The sequence below is a fragment of the Hordeum vulgare genome, chromosome 7H (assembly GCF_904849725.1).
Source record: "Hordeum vulgare subsp. vulgare chromosome 7H, MorexV3_pseudomolecules_assembly, whole genome shotgun sequence".
NCBI lineage: Eukaryota > Viridiplantae > Streptophyta > Magnoliopsida > Poales > Poaceae > Hordeum > Hordeum vulgare.
Window position 1 is genome coordinate 605,368,854 of NC_058524.1, and position 26,083 is coordinate 605,394,936.

A 26,083-nucleotide genomic window follows, 5' to 3' on the forward strand; every position below is an offset into this window, starting at 1 on the left:
CCTCCTCCCCCACCCCCGCACCCCCAGCTTCTATGCAGCGCTGCAGGCGTGCGTTAATGATCCGGTGCAGCGTCGCTGGCATACTAGCGTGTTGTCCAGTTTTTTTTTATCTGTTTTGTTTTCGGTTGATCCAGTAGAGAAAAAAGGACCAGATTTTTTAGTTGTTACGAAAATAAAAATATGAAATCAAAAAAGGTTTACTGATTTAAAGAAAAAAGTTCATTCATTTAAAAAATTCATATCTTTAAAAAAGGTACATAAATTTTGAAAAAAAATTCATCATTTTGAAAAAAAAATCACAGAAACTGGTTATTTTTTTCATATAATTTGGAAAAAAGTTCAAGAAAAAGAAGTTCATCTATTTTTTTAAAAAAATCATTGAACTGAAGCAGAAGTTCATAACTCTTAAAAAAATCTATAGTTTTAATAAAAATCCATCCATTTTCAAAAAGATGTTCATCAATTTTAAAAAAAAATCACCGTTATTCAAAAAAGTTCATAGTATTTCATTATTTTAAAAAAGGTTCATCAATCCTAGAAAATGTCCGTTGAAATATTAAAAAAGTCTATCAACAATTAAAAAAATCATCAAGTGACGCAAGATCGCCACACGTGCCGGTTAACAAAAATACACATTAACTAACACGTGTGGCCCCAAATAGGAAATGTGTGCCCCCCTCCCCACGTGGCTGCCTCCCCCGGCGCGGCACCGCCGTTTCGATTGATCGGTAGCAAGATCGCAGTGCCCGCGCAAGACGAGACACGCGGCTAGCTTCTCGACCCAGCCGCCGAGCACGCGCGCAGCTCGCTCGGTCGATCGATCATACCGGCGGCCACTTGCGGATTGCCGCCAGCGTCGTCCACCACTTGCGGATTGCGGATTCCAGACAGCAGACCCAACCATCGTAACCCCGTGACGAAAGCACGAGATTCCCAGCATCGATTCGGGTTGCTGCCTGCGGTGCTGTCGACTCTTGTTGAAACCGCCCGGAACACCAGATCGGGGCCGTCAACGGCGATCCATCCAGGATCTACCCACACGTCGTGGTATGCGTCCATTGATCATTGGCGAATGGCGACGAACGAATGTCGATCGATCCGAAACATGCATGCATGCACCTGACGAACAAGATCGCAGACAGACCATTTCTTTTCCTGGTCTCGAAGAGAGGCCCTATCTATCCACTTCCACTTGCTAAGTTAACTACTCTGAACTCCGATGATGAGTACGCTTCTGTCATTAGATCTCGCCGTGGATAAAATATGGCACAAGGCGAGATTAGATCATTGAGCAACGACCGCCAGCAGAATATAATCTTAACGTGCATGCATGCCTATCTGAACTGATAAAACAATGCAGACGCAACGTTCATGGTCAAGTCTGAAGGGAGCCGTTGGTGAAAAAGAAATCACAAATACGAACATGGCACCATTTACTCATATGCACCATACGTTAAGCATATCTAATACTACTGGACTATGGGAGGAGGATTAGGAATGAACACATGCATGGTGTGCGAGCTAGTGGCAAAAACAGTTGAATTAGCAGAAGGTTCTCTCATCGCCGCAAGTAGGCGGCGTGCTAGCGTGTGGTCAGTAGCCCCAGCGAGCTGTCACAACTGTATGTGTCGCTCCTGCTGTGATTGCCTATAGTTTAGTGGCAATAATTGGGATCCAGGACAGGGTTCTGTTCCCCTGTGAGTGGCGAGCAACTTGGATGGACGCATCCACGCGCGGCAAGTTGATGGCATCTCATCTCAACCATGTTTGTAAGATCAGAACACGTACGTACACACATCTTTGCACAAAGCAAGGGGGCCCAACGGGTTATAATAGAGGTTATAATACTGGGGTGTAATCCAAGCATGAGACATGAGCAGAGAGGATTGTTTATGAGATGGTTGCTCGATCTGACCGGTACTGATTCTGACATTTTCTTGGGTGTTGGCCACTATACTCTGGGATTTCTCGTGGCTAGTTACTCGCGGAATCCGGCTGTTTGCCGCTCCTTTTAATTTATGTGGCTTGGCTCCGATGATGCACACCCGGTTAATTGATCCTTATTCTATTCCTTTCGGTTCATGCACTTGGCTGCCCCTAATAATATGGCGCGAATCCACCTGCATGGATTTTAAATATGCAGTTATTTTTCTGAAGATTTATATTTCTCAATATATGACGAGATATATATTATAAAAATAAAAATTACTATAAATATGAATATCAATTTTCATGTATTAAAATAAAAAATTCATCTGTATTATAAAACTATCCACCAACCAAAAAAAAGAAAAGTTCATGCATTTAGAAAGAGTTCATCTACCATATAAAAATTATTCATACTTGCAACTATATATTAGTGTAAAATAATTTACCCAAAACATAAAAGTAAAATGAAACAGAAATTAGAAATTGGGAAAAGGAATAAAATAGGAACAAAAAATAGCAAAAAGGAAAACGTAAGAACAAAATGGCAGCCTTTACTGGGCCGGCTCACAAACGAGTATGGCCTGTAGTTTCCCATTGGACGCCCACATAGGAAAAGTCTTGTGTTCGCCTAAAAAAAAAGGAGCAAAAGTCTTGTGCTTGTCTCAACAAAAATAAAAAAGGAATTTCTGACAGAAAAAAAAATGCGATGTCGGATCGATGTGGGCAATGGAAAATGGTCTCCCGGAGATTCTGCCGTGGTTGCTAAAATTCGCAAAGCGAGCGCTCGATCGCCGGCGTAGGCACATATAGTTTGTTTGTCACCCCTGGCAAGATTTAATGACAGAAGCGTAATCTACTCATCACGAGAGGTGAATCAGGATGAACACATGCTATGCTAGCTAGGTAGCCAGTGGAAAATCAGTTTAAGAAGCATGTAAAAATTTGTGTCGCTACTGAACTACGGGAACAATGAACACATGCTATGCTGGCTAGCTAGGTAGCTAGTGGCAAATCAGTTTAAGAAGCACGAGCGGCGAGGATAACGTGCCGCTGCATTCCTGGGCCGCACAACCTTCTTTAATGAACCATCATTTTTTATTATGTTTCATAATATCCAGGTTCGCTTGGACAGAGCATTGTGTAATGAGGGCTTTGCACAGATGTTTCCTGATACTGTTGTGGATCACGTTATGACGGAGGAATCTGACCATCAGGCGTTGCTGATCCGGGCTTTGGAGACTGCTCCAAGCAGGGAGCAGCGAGGGGAACGGCCGTTCCGATATGAGGAGGCTTGGACCCGACACGAAAAATATGATGAGATGGTGGAGGAAGCCTGGGCAGCTTCGGATCGGGGACGCACGGGTGTGGAAGCTTTATGGCACCGGCTTGGGTATGTCTCGGGTAACATGAAGAGGTGAGCTCGGGAGGTATTTGGTTCAATTCGGAAACAGATTACACGTCTAAAGGCTGAACTTGTTGATTCAAAAAAGAGAGCAGCGGCGACTGGTTCGACTAGTGAAACCAGGGAAATAGAAGGGCAATTGCGGGAGATTTATGAGAGGGAAGAACTCCTTTACCGCCAGCGATCGAGGGTTGAGTGGCTTAAGGCTGGTGACCTAAATACGAAGTACTTTCAGAGTAGGGCGTCTCATAGGAAGAGGAAAAATAATGTTAGAGCTCTACTCAGAGAGGATGGGACCAAGTGCACGGTGGATGAGGAAATGAGAGAATTGGCAGCGGGCTTTTATGAGAAATTATTCACTTCAGAGGGTTCAGTCAGAGCTAACTCCCTGCTGGATCACATCCAACCAGCGGTCTCTGGGGATATGAATGGTAAGCTAACCTTGGCAATCTTGGACAAGGAGATAGAAGAGGCGCTTTTTCAGATGGGTCCGACTAAGGCGCCGGGGCCTTATGGGTTGCCAGCTTTGTTTTACCAAAGACACTGGTCGTTGGTAAGGGATGATGTATGTAGGGCGGTGCGTGATTTTCTGCACGGAGCATCGACCCCAGACTCCTTCAACGACACGGTTATTGTCATGATTCCGAAAGTTGAGTCACTGGAGTTGCTTTCTCAGTTTGGCCCGATTAGTTTGTGCAATGTTCTTTATAAAATCGCTACAAAGGTGATGGCAAACAGATTAAAGGGCATCTTGCCGGTTATTATCTCTGAGGAGCAAAGTTCTTTTGTACCAGGGCGCCTAATCATGGATAGTGTTTTAGTTGCTTATGAGTGTATTCACGCAATCCGGGCTAGGAAAAGAAAGAACCCCCTGTGTGCAGTAAAGCTCGATATGATGAAGGCGTATGATAGAGTGGAATGGATCTTTTTGGAACAAATGATGCTATGCTTTGGTTTTGCTCAGGAGTGGGTGGCTATGATTTTGAGGTGTGTTAAAACAGCAAGATTCACGGTGAAACTGAATGGAGGATTATCGAGGAGGTTCTCCCCTTCTCGGGGGCTTAGGCAGGGTGACCCTCTCTCACCATACCTATTTCTCTTCTGTCGAGGGTTTTTCTGCTTTACTAAGGAGAGCACAAGAAGAGCAACAGATTAAAGGTATAAAGTTTGGGAGCACTGGCCCCCAAGTTACTCACCTGCTTTTTGTGGATGATAGTATAGTTTTCCTTGAGGGAACCCGATCAAATATGGAAGTGCTAACAAATATCCTGCAGCATTATGAGAGTGCATCTGGACAACGCATCAACCTCCAAAAATCGTCCATTTTCTTTGGTAGAGGAACACAAGAGGAGCAAAAGGGGGAGCTGAAGGGCATTCTTGGAGTTGATAATGAGGCTCTGATACGTCTTCATCGTATCTACTTTTACAAACTCTTTTGCCCTTGTTTTGGATCTAATTTGCATGATTTGAATGGAACTAACCTGGACTGACGCTGTTTTCAGCAGAATTGCCTTGGTGTTGTTTTTGTGCAGAAATGAAAGTTCTCAGAACGTCCTGAAAATTTACGGAGAATATTTCTGGAAAATATGAAAAATACCTCCGCAAAGATCCACCGGAGGGGATGGGCCAGTGGGACACAAGCCCCGTAGCCGCCACCCCCTGGTGGCAGCTAGCAAGCTTGTGGGGCCCACGTGGCTTTGCCGCCCCCAATCTCAGCTCTATAAATTCACTTTCGTCCCAGAAAAAATAAAGAGAGAAGATTTCGTCGCGTTTGCGATACGGAGGCGCCGCCACATCCTGTTCTTCATCTGGAGGGCAGATCTCGAGTCCGTTTTGGGCTCCGGAGAGGGGAAATCGTCGCCATCGTCATCATCAACCTTCTTCCCTCTCCAATTCCATGAAGCTCTTCGTCGTTCGTAAGTAATCTATTCGTAGGCTCGTTGGGCGGTGATGAGTAGGATAAGATCTATCATGTAATCGAGTTAGTTTTGACGGGGATTGATCCTTAGTATCCACTATGTTCTGAGGTTGATGTTGCTACTACTTTGCCATGCTTAATGCTTGTCACTAGGGCCCGAGTGCCATGATTTCAGATCTGAAATTATTATGTTGTCACCAATATATGTGTGTTTTAGATCCGATCTTGCAAGTTGTAGTTACCTACTATGTGTTATGATCCGGCAACCCCGGAGTGACAACAACCGGAACCACTCCCGGTGATGACCATAGTTTGAGGAGTTCATGTGTTCACCAAGTGCTAATGCGTTGGTCCGGTTCTTTATTAAAAGGAGAACCTTAATATCTCGTAGTTTCCTTTTGGACCCCGCTGCCACGGGAGGGATGGACAATAGATGTCATGCAAGTTCTTTTCCCTAAGCACGTATGACGACACACGGAATGCATGCCTACATCACATTGACGAACGGGAGCTAGCCACATATCTCTCCGTGTTATAAGTGTTGCATGATGAATATCATCCAAACAAATCACCGACCCATTGCCTACGAGTTTGTCCCACAGCTGTTGTTGCCACTTGCTACTGTTGCTGCTGCTGTTACTTGCTGCTGTTGCCACTTGCTACTGCTGTTACTTGCTACTGTTGCTGCTGCTGTTACTTCCTCTGCTGTTACTTGCTACCGTTGCTATCATACTACTTTGCTATTGATACTTTGCTTGCAGATATTAATCTTTCTGGTGTGGTTGAATCTGACACATTCAGCTGCTAATACTTCCGACTATCCTCTCACCTCCTATTGGCGAATCAACAAATTTGGGTTGAATACTCTACCCTTGAAAACTGCCTCGATCCCACGCGCTGGTGGGTTATTGCAAGACAATTTCTAATTGTTGAGCAATCGAGAACAACATTCGTCTAGCTATTGCCAGAGAGTGCCAATCAGCATTTTTCTGGTGCCGTTGCCGGGGAGGTATTGCTATATTCTCTGAGTCACTTGGGATTAATATCTGCTGATCACTATGAAGAATCTGAAGGATCCAAAAACCAGAGTTTTGCCCTCAACTACGAGGGGAAGTAAGGAATTGCCATCTAGCTCTACACTTGATTCACCTTCAGTTATGAGTATGTTAGCGACATCACCTCCTGCTAGAAATCTTGATATGTCGCCTGTGCTTGATGATGCTTATGATACTGCTAGAGATGTTATGCCTGATACTGCTTTGCCTGATGATGCTAGAGATGCTATTATGCCTGATGATGCTATGCTTGATACGGCTAGAGATACTACTTTGCCTGATGTTCCACTAGGGGTGTTCCTTCATGCTCATATTGCTAGAGTTACTGCCAATGCTCGTGATGCTTCTGAAACTACCGATACTATTGAGATAGAACCTGCTTTTGCTCCTGCTAGATCTAGCTCTCCTAGATATGAATTGCGTGATATACCTGAGGGCTACGTTATGGAGGGAGAGATAGCTGAGGATTTTCTTGCGTGTAAGGATGCCTATGACGCCGAGAAATTACTTCTCAAGTGGAAGGAAAAAATATCTGAAAGCTAGGATGAAATACGACCCGAAGTTTGCCACTTCACCTATCTTTATCACCGATAAGGATTATGAATTCTTTGTCGATCCTGAGATTATCTCTCTAGTCGAATCTGATCCTTTCCACGGTTATGAGTCTGAGACGGTCGTAGCCCATCTTACCAAACTACACGATATAGCCACCCTTTTCACTAGTGAGGAGAAGATCCGCCACTACTATATCCTTAAGTTGTTTCCTTTCTCTCTAAAGTATGACGCTAAAGCCTGGTTCACCTCTCTTGCTCCTGGATGTGTGAGTAGTCCTCAGGATATGGTCTATTACTTATGTCAGAAATATTTCCCTGCCCATAAGAAGCAAGCTGTCTTGCAGGAAATATACAACTTTGCTCAACTCCAAGAAGAGAGGCTCCCACAAGCTTGGGGGAGGCTCGTCCAGCTACAAAATGCTTTACGTGATCACCCTCTTAAGAAGAACGAGATACTTGATATCTTCTATAACGGACTTACCGATGCCTCTAGAGACCACCTAGATAGTTGTGCCGGTTGTGTTTTTAGGGAACGAACTATCGAACAAGCTGAGATCCTTCTGAATAACATCTTGATCAACAATAATGCTTGGACTATTCCCGAACCACCTCCTAAGCCAACTCCGAAGAAAAGAGGTATTCTATTCCTCAGTCCCGGAGATATGCAATAAGCCAAGAAATCTATGCAAGAGAAAGGCATTAGATCTGAAGGTGTCAAAAATCTACCACCTATCGAAGAGATCCATGGTCTTGATAACCCGATACAAGTAGTAGAAGTGAATTCTCTGCGTAGGTTTGATGAGAGTGATATTCCTTTTGACAAACTTGCTAGCCTATGCTTTGATGAATTTGACAACTTTGTTGCCAAACAACAGAGTTTCAATGATTATGTTAGCAGACACTTGGAACAAAGTACTCGTATGCTTAGCCATTTAAGTGCTTGTGTAGACAGAAATGTCAATGATCTGAAGCTTCTGAGTAAACATGCCTCTATGATTACTACTCAGATAGAACAAGTACTTAAAGCTCAGAATGACTTGCTCAATGAATTAAATGACAACTCTGTCAGAGTCATCACTAGAGGAGGCAAAATGACTCAGGAACCTTTGTATCCTGAAGGCCATCCTAAGCGAATTGATCAAGCTTCTCAAGGAATTAATGTTGATACACCCAGTCATCCTAAGGAGAAGAAGAAGGATGATAGAAACCTACATGCTAGTTCACCAAATATTGTCACACCTGAAGAACCTAATGATATTTCTGCGTCTGATGCAGAAACACAATCTGGTGATGAACATGAACCTGGTGACAATATGGACAGTGATGTTCATAATAATGGTCAACCTAGCAATGATGAGGATGTGGAGATTGAACCTACGGTTAATCCTGATAACCCACAACCTAAGAGATACGATAAGAATGACTTCACTGATAGGAAGCATGGTAAAGAAAGGGAGCCATGGGTTCAAAGATCTATGCCCTTTCCTCCTAAGCCATCCAAGAAAAAGGATGATGAGGATTTTGAGCGCTTCGTTGAGATGATAAGACCCATCTTTCTGCAGATGCGGTTAACTGATATGCTCAAGATGTCTCCGTATGCCAAGTACTTGAAAGATATCGTGACTAATAAACGGAAGATACCAAATCTTGAGATCTCCACCATGCTTGCCAATTACACTTTCAAAGGTGGAACTCCTAAGAAACTTGGTGATCCCGGAGTGCCCACTATACCTTGCTCCATTAAAGAAAACTACGTAAGAAGTGCCTTATGTGACCTTGGAGCCGGTGTTAGTGTTATGCCGCTCTCTCTTTATCGTAGACTTGAACTGGATAAGTTGACACCCACTGAAATTTCTCTGCAAATGGCCGACAAATCAACTGCTTTCCCTATCGGCATTTGCGAGGATGTGCCTGTTGTGGTTGCTAACATCACTATCTTAACAGACTTAGTTATCTTGGATATTCCCGAGGACGATGCCATGGCTGTCATCCTCGGAAGACCCTTTTTAAACACGGCAGGGGTTGTTATAGATTGCAACAAAGGCAATGTCACTTTCCATGTCAACGGTAATGAGCATACAATGCACTTTCCGAAGAAACGATATCAAGTACATTGCATCAATGCTATCGAAAAGACTTCATCGATTCTTATCGGGAGCTTTGAATGCCCTATTCCTCGTGTCAAGATGAAGTATGATTTGCTTGTTGGGGAGATACATATCCCCATTGAGGTGACTTAGTGGATATTCGAAAATTCTCCGTTCTCTCTTGCGATTCGAGAAGGTTTTGTCATGAGGACTTGATCAACCCCATTGACGGATTTCTTTCGATGACCATGAAATGGATGAATCAAAGAGTCACATACCTCTGTTTTGAGCTTTCATTTTCTGTTGCTTAGAAGAAAAATGATAGATTTAGTTTAGCTTTTCCTGTTTTCTGTTTTAGCGTCCCGAAGAAAAATACCCCGAAAATAAAAGTTCTCCGATGGTCCTGAAAATTTAGTATGATTTTTTCTGAAATATTTGAAAAATTCTGGGCCTGAGAGCTGGCCTGGGGGCCAGACCAGTAGGCCACAAGCCTTGCAGCCGCCGCCCCCTGGTGGCGGCTAGCAAGCTTGTGGGGCCCACAGGTACCCCCTCCACTCATTCCAGGTCCCGTCCTCTTCTTCCACCTCCAGAAAAAATTGTTTCGCAGCTCAAACCCGTGTTCTTGCTCATTTGGCTGTGATTTTCGATCTCCTTGCTCAAAGCACCGTTCTTCGAACCGTTTTGGGGAAATTACTCCTTGGTAAGTGACTCCTCCATTGGTCCAATTAGTTTTTGCTCTAATGTTTTATCCTTCGCGTATTCTTGCTACCTTGGTGACCCTGTTCTTGAGCTAGAAATGTTGATTTTAGCTGGTCCCAAGTAGTTTTAGCGCGTGATACGGGCTCTAGGCACTAGTAGGAGTAGTTGCTACAAGGTGTGGTTGGCCTTCATCCACTTTTCTCTTGAACTTCAAAATTTCAGCAAAAGGAAATTATGTTCAGGAGGAAGTTTCATGGTGGTTCCTCAAGTAAGAAGGGTCCCCGTCTTTCTTTTCGGGAGCCCGAACCTTATCAACTAAGGGACGCATCGGTACAACCATGTGAATGGCCTTCCGATGATTTCATGATCGAAGCAGGTTTCAAGGATGAGTTTGATACACTTGTCCGCAATGCCGGGTTAGAAGAACTCCTATCAGATAAATGTGAACAATATGCTATGCTCACTGCCTCTTTCGTGCATAGATTTAAATTCTCAGTTGGCCGTGACTCATCCATACTGTTTGATCTGTATGATAAATCCTACGCCATGGATTTGGAGGATTTCAATAGGATTTGCAAGATACCCAATGGGGGTAGTACTAATGATCCTTCTAAGTCTTCGGTCAGAGACTTTGTCTCCAGTATAACTCTTGGAGAAACTAGAGATATCACGCAAGCTACCATAGGAAGCATTCATTTCCCTGCCTTGCACTACTTTGCCCTCTTCATAGGTAGGTGCATTAACGGCAAGGGTGCACATTGTCACCTATGCGCTTCCGACCTTAGTATCCTTAAGAGCACAGTAACAGGTGACATGAGCTTCAGTATGGGAGCTATAATAGCAAGGAGGCTGAATAATAATGCCATTGAGGGGGATTTCTTTGGTGGAATTTATGCTACACGCTTAGCAAATTTTTTTGGAGTATCCATCCGTTCAGAAGACCCTCCTCTCCGTACAGCCTACCTTGATCGTGTCGCTCTAACACGCTACCAGTACCTTGAGAGGGATAATGGATCCCTCCTATACCGCTTGATATTTAACCGGCAACGTGTTTTCCATATTACCCTTCCTGCTCCTGCTTTCTTTGACTTTCAGGTAAAAGGAAGATACTACATAACCATAGGAGAGGCAGAGGAGTATGAGAGGGAGGTGACGGCTGCTCGACTACGCGAGACAGCTATTCAGGCAGTGGCTGCAACACTCCCGTATAACACCCATTATGATTTTGGGTTTCGCCAGGACCATCCTTGGGAGTAGACCAAGCTAGGACAAAAGCCTAAGCTTGGGGGAGTACGTGTTCTCATCGACCTTACATTCATGCTTATGCTTTCACTTTGTTAGCTGGTGTTTACACTTTGCCACTGTATTATCCATGCTAGTTTATTTTTGTTTTCTTGTTTTTGTTGTTTTGTGTCCTTTTGAGAAAACCCAAAAAGATTTTTCTTTCTTCTTTTGCTTGTTGGGAGCTTTCCCGTGTAAATAGTTTTCTTTTCTTTGGGTCAAGGTAGAAGATATTGGTTACAATGTTTAGTGGCTCTTGCATGCATACCTGTTTAGCTTTCAAAGAGCCATATTACTTTGTCTTCTCCTTTGTGTTTGCGTGCAGATTCAGCTTAGTCCATTGCACGAGCGCTCTTATTATTGTTCACATCGTTCGATCGTGCAAGTGAAAGGCAATAATGATGATACATGATGAAGTGACTGAGACTAAAAAGCTGGTATGAACTCTATCTATTTTGTTTTTGTAAATATGACTAGCTTGTCATGCCTGATTTAACTTTGTTGTGAGAGAACCATGTTTGCAATGACAACTTAGAGATCATAGTTTCTGATGCCATGCTTAACTAGCTGAGAGTTTATAATGGTTTGTCTTGAATGCCAACATAGATTTTGAGATGACTATGATGTAGTATGATAGGATGGTATTCTCCTTTGAATGATTCAAGTGGCTTGACTTGGCGCATGTTCATGCATGTAGTTGAAACAAAATCAACATAGCCTCTATGATGTTCGTGTTCATGGTGATTTATATCTTGTTCATGCTTGCATTCAATGTTAGTCAAACTCATTGCATCTTGATGACTGTTGTCGCTCTCTAGTTGGTCGCTTCCCAGTCTTTTGCTAGCCTTCACTTGTACTAAGCGAAATACTGCTTGTGCATCCACTTCCATAAACCCAAAAGTTTTTCCATGAGAGTCCACCATACCTACCTATTTGCGGTATCTACCTGCCGTTCCAAGTAAATTTGCATGTGCCACTCTCCAAACCTTCAAGAAATAATCTGTTTTGCATGCCTGAACCGCTCATGTGGTGACAGGGGCTATTGGTATCTTCCATGCTAGGAGTGTTATCCTCGACATGTGTTTATTCACTGTCATTCACGAGAAAGGGGCCGGTAATTGGAATGCCCAGTTCCACGCTTAAATCGAAAACATAACTGTAAAACAAGACTCCCCCCGGATTGATGTTAGTATGGACGGTATCCGAGGATTCGGCTAGCCGTGGAGTGTGATTGATTGGTGGAGGGGGAGTTAAAACTTTACTTTTCTGTTTGGGAACCGCCTATAGCATGAGTAGCATGGAAGATATTGAGAACTCTTGGTCATTGCGTTGACAATGAAAGAGTGCCACCCAAAATTATTATCTCTGTTTTCAAAGCTTGAGCTCTGGCACCTCTGCAAATCAATGCTTCCCTCTGCGAAGGGCCTGTCTATTTATTTTCCTGTTTAGTCACCCTCTTCTTTTATAAGCACCAATTAGAGAGCACCTCTGTCATTTTTATGCTTTGCTTTTGATTGATATTGAGTATGACTATGACTGGATCTTCGTTGCTATGAATTACAATGTTTAGTCAGCCCTTGATCTTTGAAAGTGCTCTGCATTTATGTTTTGCGGTCTCAGAAAGAGCTAGCGAGATACCACCTATTCATATTGCTTCATGCTTGTTTTGATTGAAGTGTTGGTATTTGAAACTCATTATTATTTGCTCGTTAGCTGATTATGCCATTGATATTAGTTTACCGTGAGCCATTTGTGTCACTTGCTTATGTGGTTAACTTGTGATCTTGCTGAAATTCTGGTTATGAGTTAGACATAGTTGCAACAACAAGATCAAACAGAGTTTGTCAAAGTTTTTCTTTCTCTCTCAGTTTGTCAACTGAGTTGCTTGAGGACAATCAAGGTTTTAAGCTTGGAGGAGTTGATACAACGTCTCCATCGTATCTACTTTTCCCAACTCTTTTGGCCTTGTTTTGGACTCTAATTTGCATGATTTGAATGGAACTAACCTGGACTGACGCTGTTTTCAGCAGAATTGCCTTGGTGTTGTTTTTGTGTAGAAATGAAAGTGTCAGAACGTCCTGAAAATTTACGAAGAATATTTCTGGAAAATATGAAAAATACCTGCGCAAAGATCCACCGGAGGGGATGGGCCAGTGGGCCACAAGCCCTGTAGCCGCCAGCCCCCTGGTGGCGGCTAGCAAGCTTGTGGGGCCCACGTGGCTCTGCCGCCCCCAATCTCAGCTCTATAAATTCACTTTCGTCCCAGAAAAAAACAAAGAGAGAAGATTTCGCCGCGTTTGCGATACGGAGGCGCCGCCAAATCCTGTTCTTCATCTAGAGGGCAGATCTGGAGTCCGTTTTGGGCTCCGGAGAGGGGAAATCGTCGCCATCGTCATCATCAACCTTCTTCCATCTCCAATTCCATGAAGCTCTTCGTCATTCGTGAGTAATCTATTCGTAGGCTCGCTGGGCGGTGATGAGTAGGATGAGATCTATCATGTAATCGAGTTAGTTTTGACGGGGATTGATCCCTAGTATCCATTATGTTCCGAGATTGATGTTGCTACTACTTTGCCATGCTTAATGCTTGTCACTAGGGCCCGAGTGCCATGATTTCAGATCTGAAATTATTATGTTGTCACCAATATATGTGTGTTTTAGATCCGATCTTGCAAGTTGTAGTTACCTACTATGTGTTATGATCCGGCAACCCCGGAGTGACAACAACCGGAACCACTCCCGGTGATGACCATAGTTTGAGGAGTTCATGTGTTCATCAAGTGCTAATGCGTTGGTCCGGTTCTTTATTAAAAGGAGAACCTTAATATCCCGTAGTTTCCTTTTGGACCCCGCTGCCACGGGAGGGATGGACAATAGATGTCATGCAAGTTCTTTTCCCTAAGCACGTATGACGACACATGGAATGCATGCCTACATCACATTGACGAACGGGAGCTAGCCACATATCTCTCAGTGTTATAACTGTTGCATGATGAATATCATCCAAACAAATCATCGACCCATTGCCTACGAGTTTGTCCCACAGCTGCTGTTGCCACTTGCTACTGCTGTTACTTGCTACTGTTGCTGTTGTTGTTACTTGCTCTGTTGTTACTTGCTGTTGTTGCCACTTGCTACTGCTGTTACTTGCTACTGTTGCTGCTGCTGTTACTTGCTTTGTTGTTACTTGCTACCGTTGATATCATACTACTTTGCTGTTGATACTTTGCTTGCAGATATTAATCCTTCCGGTGTGGTTGAATATGACACATTCAGCTACTAATACTTCAGACTATCCTCTCACCTCCTATTCGCGAATCAACAAATTTGGGTTGAATACTCTACCCTTGAAAACTGCCTCGATCCCACGCGCTGGTGGGTTATTGCAAGACAATTTCTAATTGTTGAGCAATCGAGAACAACATTCGTCTAGCTATTGCCCGAGAGTGCCAATCAGGCTCTCATTGAGAGATATTTGGGCTTACCAACACTGGTTGGGCGCTCAAAAGATGGGACTTTTAAATATGTCACTGAAAGCTCGAAAGGAAAGGTTAATGGATGGAAGGGACAGGGGCTTTCAAAAGCAGCGAGAGAGGTACTTGTTAAATCGGTCCTCCAAGCTACGCCGACTTATACCATGAGTTGTTTTCATCTCACAAAGAAGATGTGCCGGAACCTGACTTCGATCTCTTCAAAATTCTGGTGGGGTGCAACGAATGGTCAAAAGAAGGTGCATTGGATCTCCTGGGAGAAAATGTGTGCTGCAAAACGCGATGGAGGGATGGGGTTCCGGGATATGGAGGCCTTTAACCAAGCTCCGCTGGCTAAACAAGCATGGAGGATTCTGCAGGCCCCTTTATCGCTATGTGTGAGAGTGTTGAAGGCAAGATACTTCCCGGACTGCTCCATTCTTTCTGCTACGTGTCCATCAAATGGATCATCTACTTTCATGGGTATTATCCATGGTAGAGACCTCTTGAATTTGGGGCTGATTTGGCGCATTGGGGATGGCAGTAACATTCGGATTCACCATGACAATTGGATCCCAAGGAGTGGGAGCCTTACTCCTTTAGGTGCAGTTTATGTGCAAGGAGTGACGAAGGTTGCAGACGTACTTACCCAGGATGGAGAAGCATGGGATGACACAAAGCTTGCTGCTGTGTTCCCGCCAGATGAGGCAAAAGACATCAAGCAAATTGCGATTGGCGGACGGGGATCACAGGACTTCCTGGCATGGAATTACACCAAGAATGGGGTGTTCTCGGTCCGCTCCGCTTACCACCTGAGGATGGAGCAAAATAGAACACGATCCGGACAGCCGGAATCGTCGTCATCGGTTAATAAACACAAGGGTTTCTTGGGGCCATGGGAGACAAATGCACCTCCTAAATCAAAGATCCATATGTGGAGACTGATCCGAAATGGGATGGCAGTTGGTACGGAACTTCATCGAAGGAGGATTAAACCAGGGGTATTTTGTTGTGTGTGCGGGAGGGAGGAGACGCCTCTACACAGGTTCTGGATATACCAGCATTCCATGCTGTTCTGGGATCAGTTGCGCACTCAACAGGGTATGAGCATAGCGTCTCCGCCATGTAATATTGCTTCCCAGAGTGCCCTCACCACTTGGTTGCTGGGGTGGTTTGCTGAAGCCTCGAGTGAGCAACGGGAAACTATGGTCCAGGCTGTATACGCACTGTGGTTGGCGCGCAATGAGACAAGGGAGGGGTGAAAGATTGAGGCTCCACATAAAATTACAGCTCACGTATGTGGTCACATACATGAATGGAGGGAGGTACATGAGGCAAAAGCTACGGTGACGAAACAAGTGCAGACACAGCGCTGGTCCCCTCCGCAAGTGGGATGGACGAAGGTAAATCTAGACGGTGCTATAGAGCGGCATGGAAGCAAAGGTGGAGGGGGCGCCGTGATCAGGGTTGATACGGGGGGTTTTATAGCAGGCTTATGTCACTTTTCCCCCCGCATTGGTGATCCCGAATCAGCGGAGATTTTGGCGTGTCAGAGGGCTCTGGAATTTGCGGCTGCCATTCAAGTTCAAAGGATCCATCTAGAACTGGACTGCCAGTCTCTGGTGCACAAGATCAATCACCAAGCGAAGGACCTATCAGCCACTGGATCATGGGTAGAGGACATAAAATCTCAACTTCGTGGGTTCGTTGATTTCCGAGTTTCTTGGGTTCGGCTTTCCGCTAATGTTGCCGCGCATAAGGCAGCTAAGATAGGAGTAGGAGAAGAACTCTGTAAGGTTTGGCTGGCATCTCCTCCAGATTGCATTCTGGATGTGATTGCCGATGACATTCCCAGCTTTGTTTGAGTCTTAATAAAAGCGGCAAGATTTTCTAAAAAAAAAAAAGTAATCAGTATCACGATCAATGAATGGTGCCCACCCGTTAGCCGAAAGGACAGGCAAGGGTCCTGGCACGACACGTTAGAGGTCCAGCCAGCTTCTGGGGACAGGAAATGACCTGTGCATGGAAATGGAAAATGCACGAGCCCAGCCCGTCGCGTCATACATGATACATGTAGGCGGGCTGGGCTGGGGAATATGCCCCCACGACCTCGGATTTGATCAGGCAACGGAGATATGGTGTTTCTGCCGGTGCGATCGAGCTGTCGAATTCCGGGAGCGGAGGCCGTCGTCGATGGTGCCATCGCACCAAGATTTTTAGAGGACGCTGGGTGGTGGTGGTGGTGGTGGTAATTTGTATCTTTGCTTGACCCCTGCGTCCACTCCACTCACGTCGCATCGGTCTCAAGGGCGCGATTCCGTCAAGCAATTCACCCAGATAGGATAGCAGCGAGCTTCTCCTTTGCGTTGATCATCTGCAAAGGGACAGGCAGACGTGCGCGCGCGAGAGAAAAACTCCCAGGCTGTCCCTCCTATTGGCACCAGCTGTACGCCATGTGCATAGTCATTGGCTGTTTCTGAGTGAGTTTCTCTGATGTGTCTGAATGAAACGTGAAGTGTTTGCATAGTCAGACACATGGTGGTCGCAACTTCTCCTTGAAGTGACCAACGCAAAGTTTGTGTGCCCTTTGGCGTCACGACGAGGCTGACTCCCCGGAGCAATTGGAGACGGACTGCCGGCTCAGGAGGAATCAGCAAAGCCGCGCTGGTGACGTGGGTAGAATGTGATACTGATAACCAAAAAACATCACCGTCGTAGTAGCTCCGTTCCACAGCCGGGTCGCTTCGAGTGAATCTCGCCGCACCACGGAAAGTTGCACCGATTCCGATTGGACGCGCTGGCGCATCGACCGTGTCATTTTCACCCTGATGGATCCGGCATATTCGGCCGTCGGGACGGGACGCGACGGGACAGCGGCCACCAGGAGACGGCAAGCCACGGGCGCGACACGGGAAGACGTTGGAGCGCGAGCAGCTCACGTTACACCAACATGGGCGTGGGGAAGACGGCGATGCATGGGCGTGGTCTGGTACACGGGTCGCAGTCGTGGGACGTGCGACATGGCCTGTCGATGCCGATGGAGGGCAACGCGTGGGTGCCCTACCAACAGCTAGAGCGCGGGGATCGGGCCACCGCGCCGATGGCCGACGTGCGGAGAGCCGTGCACGCAATGGACGGAAGCATCCGCGCGCGGCCAGGACCAGCCAGCCACTGGCCACAGCGACCGGCGGTACGGCCGTGGCGCGCGCGTGATGGGGATGAGGATGGAGGGGTGCTGTTTTCTGCCAAGTGTGCGCCGCCGCGGAGCAACGAGGTGCGGCGCATCACGTATGTCGGAAGTCGACTCCGTTGTCTGCATGCAGACACTCTTTCTCTGAACACTCCACGAAACCTGCGCCGTACATACAAGAACGTGAAATGCCAAGTGAGTTACTGCACTTCACATAAGGACATCGCCTGTTGGTGGTCTTGGCCTTCCTCCCCGTTTTAGCACGCAATCTACCATGGAGGTCGCGACGAATGCGACGGTTGAAACGCCACGTCGACACCGATGCAATACCTAATGTTTTGAAAGATAGGAAAAAAAGCTTTGCCTCATCCATTAAATAAGAAAGAATAGAGTTCGTTACATATCACCGAAATACACGATATGTGAATTACTCGCGCTTAATAAAAAACCCTAATTTCTTTGCTCCAACAATGACCCAAAGGTTTTGATTCGGTGGAGATGGAGACAAGCCAAATTGGCGGTGAGATACTCGTTTGTTTCAGACTGTCCAAGAGACGTCGTTTTCGCTTCTGCTCCGATCGAACCCATCACATTCCGCGGGTTTCTCTGCCGGCTTCTCGCTTCTTGGCAGCTACACAGTGCCAGTAAGGTGCATGTCATCATCTTATTGACTCCCAAGTGAGTCTAGTTGAGTGTAGAATCGACATAGCCGCCTGCAAACGCATGGTATATACCAAATCTCATGTGTTGTTCCCTTGATTTTGACCAAAAATTGCGTTCCATGTGCATCCATGCCCAGTCATCACTCTACGTCTACAGTCCCTCTGTTTGGATTAAGAAATTTTGCCACTACTTGTGCAGTAATTAGTTGAAACTTCCCGACCGGTCACTCATCCTGTCACTGCTTCAGCCCGAGCACATTTAACTTTCTGGTTCTATCGCCCCTAGTTGCCAAGTCTGCACCTTTTGTTTTCCTAACAATAGTAAGCTATCAATCCTAAATAAGCTGGGTCTTAATGTCATGTCACATGATTTAATTTTTTGAATTACAAACAATTATTAAAATAAACCTAATAAGTAACAATAATAGTGAATTTCAATGAAAACAACCTAATATTTTTAAATATTTTTTTTGGAAAAAAACTTCTTTTTGAAATAACTTTTTTTCCATTTGGAATTTCGAGCATCAGAGAAAACTTTACCGGGCAAGATCGAGTCGCAATTTTTCTCTAGTTTTTATTTTTTGATATATCAAACTTTTTTTTGGACGTCGTATGCAAAAGGTATTCCCGTTTTACATTTTTTTTCCTTTTTTTGCAAAAACAGTCAAAATTCATATCTTAAAATTTCTATACCAAATAGACACTAAAACCTAACAACATCTCAAAGGATTTTATTTTTTGAAGATTTTATCATTTTTGTTTATTTTCTAGAAAACTAAAAAAGACGGTCCGGGGGGGGAGGGGGCTAGAGTTTAAAAATTGCAGAATCCCCCTTTAGCCAAGAGTCCAATCATACCCGTCGACTACATCTGCTAGCATCGTCCCCGCCAGAGTCCTCGTTCAAGGTTAACCAAGCCAGAGTTAACCCGTTCTAACTTTATTTGCTATTTTTCATGCATTTAATGTTTTTTTGAGCTAAATTATCCTGCAATTGAAAAGCAATATAGTGAACTCTGAAAATGTTGAAACTTGGCATGGTATCATCGTTTCACCCACATAGTTTGTGCTAAAAAGTTGAGAGAGTTACGACAAAAATGAATACAGTTCGTGTACAAACTGGACCATCTCCTTCGAAGTATCAGTGTTTCGAACGAAAACCCATCTCTTGCAAAGGGATTTCATTTCTTTGAACTTATTTGAACTCCATACTTTTTGTGTGTTTAAAATGCCCCATTCAAAGGCATATCATAAATTTTCAACATTTTCAGACTCCATTTGGTATTTTTCATGCATTTACTTATCTTTTTTGAGCTAATTGACCCTGAAATTGAAAAGCACTATAAATGAACTCTAAAAAGTTTCAAAGTTGGCATGGTAGCATCATTTCACCCACATAGCATGTACTAAAAAGTTGAGAGAGAAAACTGGATGCACTTCGTGTACAAAACGGACAATCTCTTTCGAGATATCAGTGTTTCGAACGAGAACTCATCTCTTACAAAGGGATTTTGTTCTTTTGAACTTATTTGAACTCCATAATTTTTTTGTGTTCAATATGCATCATTCAGAGCCCTTTCTCAACTTTCTCAACCTCATAAATTTTGAACCCTTTCTCAACTCATTTTCTATTTTTCATGCATTTAATGCTTTTTTGAGCTAAGTAACCCTGAAATTGAAAAACGCTACAAATGAACTCTAAAAAGGCTGAAACTTCTTATGGTATCATCATTTCACCCCATGCCATGTGCTACAAGTTGAGTGGGTTACGACAAAAACTGGATGCACTTCGTGTACAAACTGGATCATCTCCTTCGAAGTATCAAGGTTTCAGACGAAAACCAATCTGCTATAAAGGCATTTTAAAAAAAAAATATTTCAACTCTAGACTTTTTGTGCATTCAATATGCACCATACTACAACATGTTAAAATCTACAAAAAGAACTAACTAAAAATAATAAAAAAAACAACAATTAAATGACTAAAAAACTATATAAGGAAAACAATATTGTTTTAATTAAAATCCTAATTTAAATTATTCTAAAAATAACCAAATAAATCTTACTGTAAAAACAATCTAACACATGAGTTGGAGCAAAAATAATTAAATTAATAACTATTTGTAAACTCAAGTTATTCTCAAACTAGGTTTGAAGAAAATTTAAACAAATTCAAATTTAAACCATTCAAATTTGAAAACTAATGGAACAAACAGAAACTAGACAAAATTTTGAATCTAATACAAAAAAGAATTAATCAAAAACATCAAATATCCTAAAATATATAAGCAATTTAAAACAGAAACTACAAACAGAAAAAAAAACTGAACACCTTTAGTCGCGGTTCGTGTCACGAACTGGGACTAAAGGTCTACTCTTTAGTCCCGGTTCGAAACACGAATCGAGACTAAAGCCTCCAAACCCTTTAGTCCCGGTTCGAGACATGAACCAGGACTAAAGGTCTACCCTTTAGTCCCGGTTCAAGACACGAACCGGGACTAAAGCCTCCAAACCCTTTAGTCTCGGTTCGAGACACGAACCGGGACTAAAAGTCCCATTTGAACTGGGACTAATGCCCGACCGGCGCCTTTGCCGCTCGAATCGGGACTAATGCTAACATTAGTCCCGGTTTGTAATGGAAGCGGGACTAATGTATTTTTCGAGCTGGGACGAAAACCCTTATTTGTACTAGTGGATGTTTTCGACCCGTGGCTTGAATGATGATGATAAAGGGTTTTTTCCTCTTTATATTATAAAGCAATCATTTGATACAACAGCTGGTTGGGACGCAGCACAATGAAATCCCCAAGAAAGCGAGAGAGAGAAAGAAAAAAAAGAAATAAATGACGACACCGACAGAACAATGAAACAAAAATATATAGCCACTGTTGCACCCTCTGAAGATGTCCTACCGCGCTCCTAGCACTCTGAAGCGTCGTGTAGCGAGCAACACCTTTAAGAAGCAATGCGCCGGTGACGTCGCTGCTGCCCGGACTACTCCTAGGGTCTTCCCTGGTACGAGAAGGACAATGAGGAAGGGGCATACCCGACGCCTCTCGGGAAGGAACGACGGCGCCCGCAGGCGTCATCGCGTCGGTGACTGACGAGCCACGAGGGATTTCTCCCGACTCAAAACCACCACCATCACCATGAACGCTCCGTCGATTTCCACACAGCTAGCCGCCCACCAGCATGCGCCACCACAGTCTTGGAGCCATGCTCGTGGTCGCTCTAAGGTCACCGACACAAGGCCATGCGAAAGAAGGAGAGGACACCGGAATCGGGGGAAACGGCCACGCAACCGAACGGGAGGGAACTGTCTCCACCGCCACTCGGGCAACCGTCCGGGCACGTCAACAAGGGAAAACCAGGCCCCTGGTGGCCCGGCCAGGCCCAAACGGGCCTGTGAAGCCCCCGTCATCGCGCTGCAGCACGCCGGCAGACCACACCACCGCCACCGCTCGAAGACCGCTGACGCCCTACCTCCATCACTAGTGAGCGCCATCTTCGCCTGAAGGACAACTGGCCCGCGCCAACCAAGGTTGTCAGAATCGCGATTCTGAATCGGATCGGAGCTCCATTGGTAGGATCGTGAATCGTAGAATCATAACTATCAGGATCGTAGAAACTTAGATTCTATGAGCAAAATCGTAGAATCGGAGGGGCTAGTTCGGATCATAAAGTCGTAAGATTCTAAGACTTGAGTCGCGATTCTGACAACTTTGACGCCAACCTAGATGGGCACCGATGGGGCCCAGATCTGGGCCGGCCCGCATCGGAAAGATCAGGGCAGAACTTCATCTGCCATGTTGCTCTCTTGTTTGCAATTTAATCAGGTCTTTTCTTATAATAGACCTTCATAGAACATCACTAATCTAATTTATTGTTGTTTTGCTTTCTTTTTACACCATAATCAACAGATTTGTACTCCAGCTTCACAAAGAGACCATTCGCTGCCAAGTAAACAGAGATCATACGAGTTAGCAGCAAGAGTAAGAGCATCCAATCAAAAAGTAGGACAGCAGGCCAAAGAATAGGATCTGCTTGTCCAGGTGGGCTGAAAGACATCATTCTACACAGAAACTAAATAAGCTTTGCAAAAATCACTCATCATACTAGTAAAGCAGGAGATGTTACAAACAAATCAACCTACATTTCTCTAAAGCTTAAGAAAGACAAACTCCTGCACCGATGGCGTTTCCCCGATCAACTTGAGTGCTTCCTTCTCAGGCTCCTCATCAATCCCAATGGCCATGATGGCCTGCTTCCCTGGAGCAATCCTTCCAACGCTCATAAAGTTGACATTCAGGTTCATCGTCCCGAGAATCGATCCCACCTTGCCGATGATGCCCGGCTGGTCGACTTGCCGGCAGAGTATCAGGTTGCCCTCAAGGCTAACATCGACACTGAAAGGCCCGACAAGTGTGAGATGCGGCGTGCCATCCTTAACCTTCCCCTCCACTCTGATATCACCGTCGTCGGATAACGCACCGGCGAACTTGGACTCCACATTGGCAAGCTGGACCTGGATAGAGTTTATAGGGACCTCAGGGGAGCCGTCGAGGAGAATCCGCTCCTCGATTATCCGGAGCCCTCTTTGCTTGGCAACATAGTCAGCATTCACCATGTTAACAAATGCACTTGAAATGGGTTCGACGATGCCTTTCGTGACCATGGCACGGAGAATTCTTGTGTCCAAGTCATCCGGGTCTCTAGCCGATGAGTAGACAACCTTGACTGCCTTGATCCCACTGCCACCAGCCACTAGTTGCACGGCGAGACGTCCCAACTTCTCAGCAAGGATGACATATGGGGATAACTCGGCTAAAACCTGGAAGAACAGATGAGCTGCTCAAACTGAAGCAGAGTGTGCATTATGCTGTAAGTATAAAAGTCTAGTCCTTTGCAGTGGGAGCACCTCAGCAGAGACCATTGGGGCATTGACAGCAGTAGCAGCCAGTTCACCTCTCAGTGCGCCGATAACGGCCTCTGCGATTTCAAGGGCAACGCCTTCCTGTGGACGAACAGCAAAGTTACGAGGATAAGCTAGCAAGATGCGGTACAGAGATTGTTGCAAAACAAACAGCAAACCTGTGCTTCTGTTGTGCTAGCTCCAAGGTGAGGCGTCACCGTGACATTTTCATGGTGTACTAACTTGCTGTCTTTTGGCGGTGGCTCTTCAAAAAACACGTCGAGTGCTGCCTGACTCACATCGCAAAGCAGTCAGAAAAAGATCAGGGGAAACTTTTTGAAACAAAAAAATTGAAATGTGTACTGTATCTGCTAAATAACACACTATATCCAAGATAATGATATAAGTAAATGAGTTTTGTTTAGAGAATTATAAGTAAATGAGCTATGACAACTGTTTGACAGCAATATGCACCGTCAACATTTGTAGTGAATGGACATGACAAAAAGAACTACCTGTGCAACAGTCCCATTATCAAGTGCTCTCAGCAATGCTTCTTCATCAACCACTCCACCCCTAGCAACATTGATAATCCTTACTCCTTTCGTCATTTTTGCAAACGTCTCATCGTTGAAAAGTTTTGTTGTTGACGGTGTTAGAGGCATATGCAGCGATATGAAGTCCGCAGTAGAGATGGCGTCGTCGAACGATACAAGATCTACACCGATAGCCCGGGCTCTGTCAACGGGAGCATATGGGTCATGAGCAATGACATCCATTCCAAGTCCTTTCGCGCGTCGAGCAACTTCTGAGCCGACCTTCCCGAAGCCCATAATAGCTATTGTCTTTCCAACCAAGGAAACGCCAACATATTTGCTACGCTGCCATTTGCCTGAATGTGCACAAAGCAAATCGCGACAATAGATTTGAATTTCAGTGTACTAATCCAATATCATGTGCATAGCGTAAAGTTTCACTTTACTGATTCAAGGCAGCAACGATAAAAGATAAAGAGAACGAATCTACAGTAATCATATAATCCACCTAGCGACAGTGTGCAATTATATATTAGGTGGATCACCAAACAGGATCACAATGTTGGTGAAATGCAAGATGGAGATAACTGTTCTAGTAGATTCACTGTTGGAAATTAACTGGGAGAGAGCGCATGCATTTCCATGCTGTAAGTCTTAACGGCTACCACTAAGTTGCAGATGAAGCACATGAAATCAGATGACAATGTGCATTGATCGGAAAACATCGTAGGAACTCTGCGATTGAGAAAATTGTCCAGGTGCCAAACGTTGGTAAAGTTTGCAAGCAGATAACTGATTGGTATGTACAGTAGATTCTCCGTGGCCGTAGCACGTAGGTAACAACCTTATCCATCTACCCACGAGCACGCACGCAGGGTGTGGACAGGATTCGTTGGTTGGGAGAAAACGGAGGGGGCGCACGCACGTACCGGACTTGAGCGAGGCGTCGGCCTGGGCGACATTGCGGGCCATGGCGGCGAGGAGCGCGACGGCGTGCTCGGCGGCGGCGACGGTGTTGGCGGTGGGCGCGTTGACGACGAGGCAGCCGGCCTCGGTGGCGGCCTGGAGGTCGACGTTGTCGATGCCGACGCCGGCGCGGCCCACGACGCGCAGCCGCCCGCGCGCCGCCTCGAACACCTCCCGCGTCACCCGCGTGGCGCTGCGCACCACCAGCGCGTCCACCAGCGACACCTTGGCGCGCAGCTCCTCCGCCGTCAGCTCGTACGCGCAGTCCACGTTCGCGAACGCGCGCAGCAGCTCCAGCCCCGCCGCCCCCAGCTTCTCCGTCACCAGCACCGTCGGCCGCCCCCCGCCCGCCGCCCTCGCCGCGGCCCTGGTGACCGCGGAAGGCCGCGACGAGGGCGCCGCGGCGAACGTGGTGGAGCGGAGGCGGTGGGGCGGGAAGGCGCGCGGTGGCTGCGCCAGCTGGGACGGCGTCGCTCCGGCGGCCGGCTCGGGATGATGCGCGGCGAGGAGGTGGCGGAGCGGCGTCGGCGTCGGCGTCGCCAATGCCATGGCGTAGCTGTGCGCAGCGGGGAGGGCAGTGTGGCTGATTGGTTGGACGATCGGAATCTGGAACGTTTGTTGTTGGGCGGACGATGGGAGGCGCGCGTTCCGCCTGCCCAGCGACAGCTTTGCTCGCTCGCTCGCTCGCTTATCTGCACACTGTTTCCTGTCGTCCGCACATGCCATACGTGGCGTACTCCCCTCAATTTCAAATATCTTACAGAAGTCACCAAAACTCCAGGAAATTTTGGAGAAACTGGGAAAGCATGTGCGGACCATGTCATGAAAACTTGGATTAATTCAAATTTCAAACACGGCTCAAGAACCCCAAAAAAAAAGAGAAGACAAGTGGAGCTATCAATGGCTGGGCCGTGAATTCAGCCTATTAACACTGTCGGTGTCGATTTTGAATTGCTCTTGTCGAGCAGCATATTGGGCTTGGCTTGCGTTCCAACGCGACACGTCTGGCTGGTCCAACCCATGATCCTTTTTTATCCCACGTCATGTGGGTTTTGAGCAATAAAACTTGGTAATACCCCTAAAAAATGGAGCAAAAAAAACATTGTATTGTTGAAAGTTAATATATTTTAGAACGCGGATCTTTTGCAAAGCTGTGAACAAAAAAAATAAACTCGAACATCTTTTGAAAAAGGAACATTTTTTCTTTTTTAACCTAAATATTTTTTTAAACACGAACAATTTTTGGAAACTAGGAGGCACTGTAGTGAATATTGTTTTTAGAATTTTTGATCATGTTTTAAAAAATAAACATTTTTTGGAGTTTGGATATGAAAAGGCAAACATTTTTTAATACATGGACATTTTTTAAAACTGAGAGGTACTGTACCTAACATTTTGTCAATACATGAACAATTTTTTAAAACT

General features: G+C 45.3%; 1 protein-coding gene across 1 annotated transcript; it reads right to left on the bottom strand.

Annotated features, from left to right (window-relative positions):
• Window positions 1–22,224: 22,224 nt before the first annotated feature.
• LOC123408590 (D-3-phosphoglycerate dehydrogenase 3, chloroplastic-like) lies at window positions 22,225–25,399 on the bottom strand. Its single transcript, XM_045101665.1, has 5 exons — window positions 24,622–25,399; window positions 23,672–24,048; window positions 23,336–23,446; window positions 23,163–23,258; window positions 22,225–23,075 (listed from the first exon to the last, which is right to left on the bottom strand). The coding sequence occupies exons 1-5, from the start codon at window positions 25,382–25,384 to the stop codon at window positions 22,404–22,406; spliced, it is 2,019 nt and encodes a 672-aa protein (XP_044957600.1). The 5' UTR covers window positions 25,385–25,399; the 3' UTR covers window positions 22,225–22,403.
• Window positions 25,400–26,083: the final 684 nt, after the last annotated feature.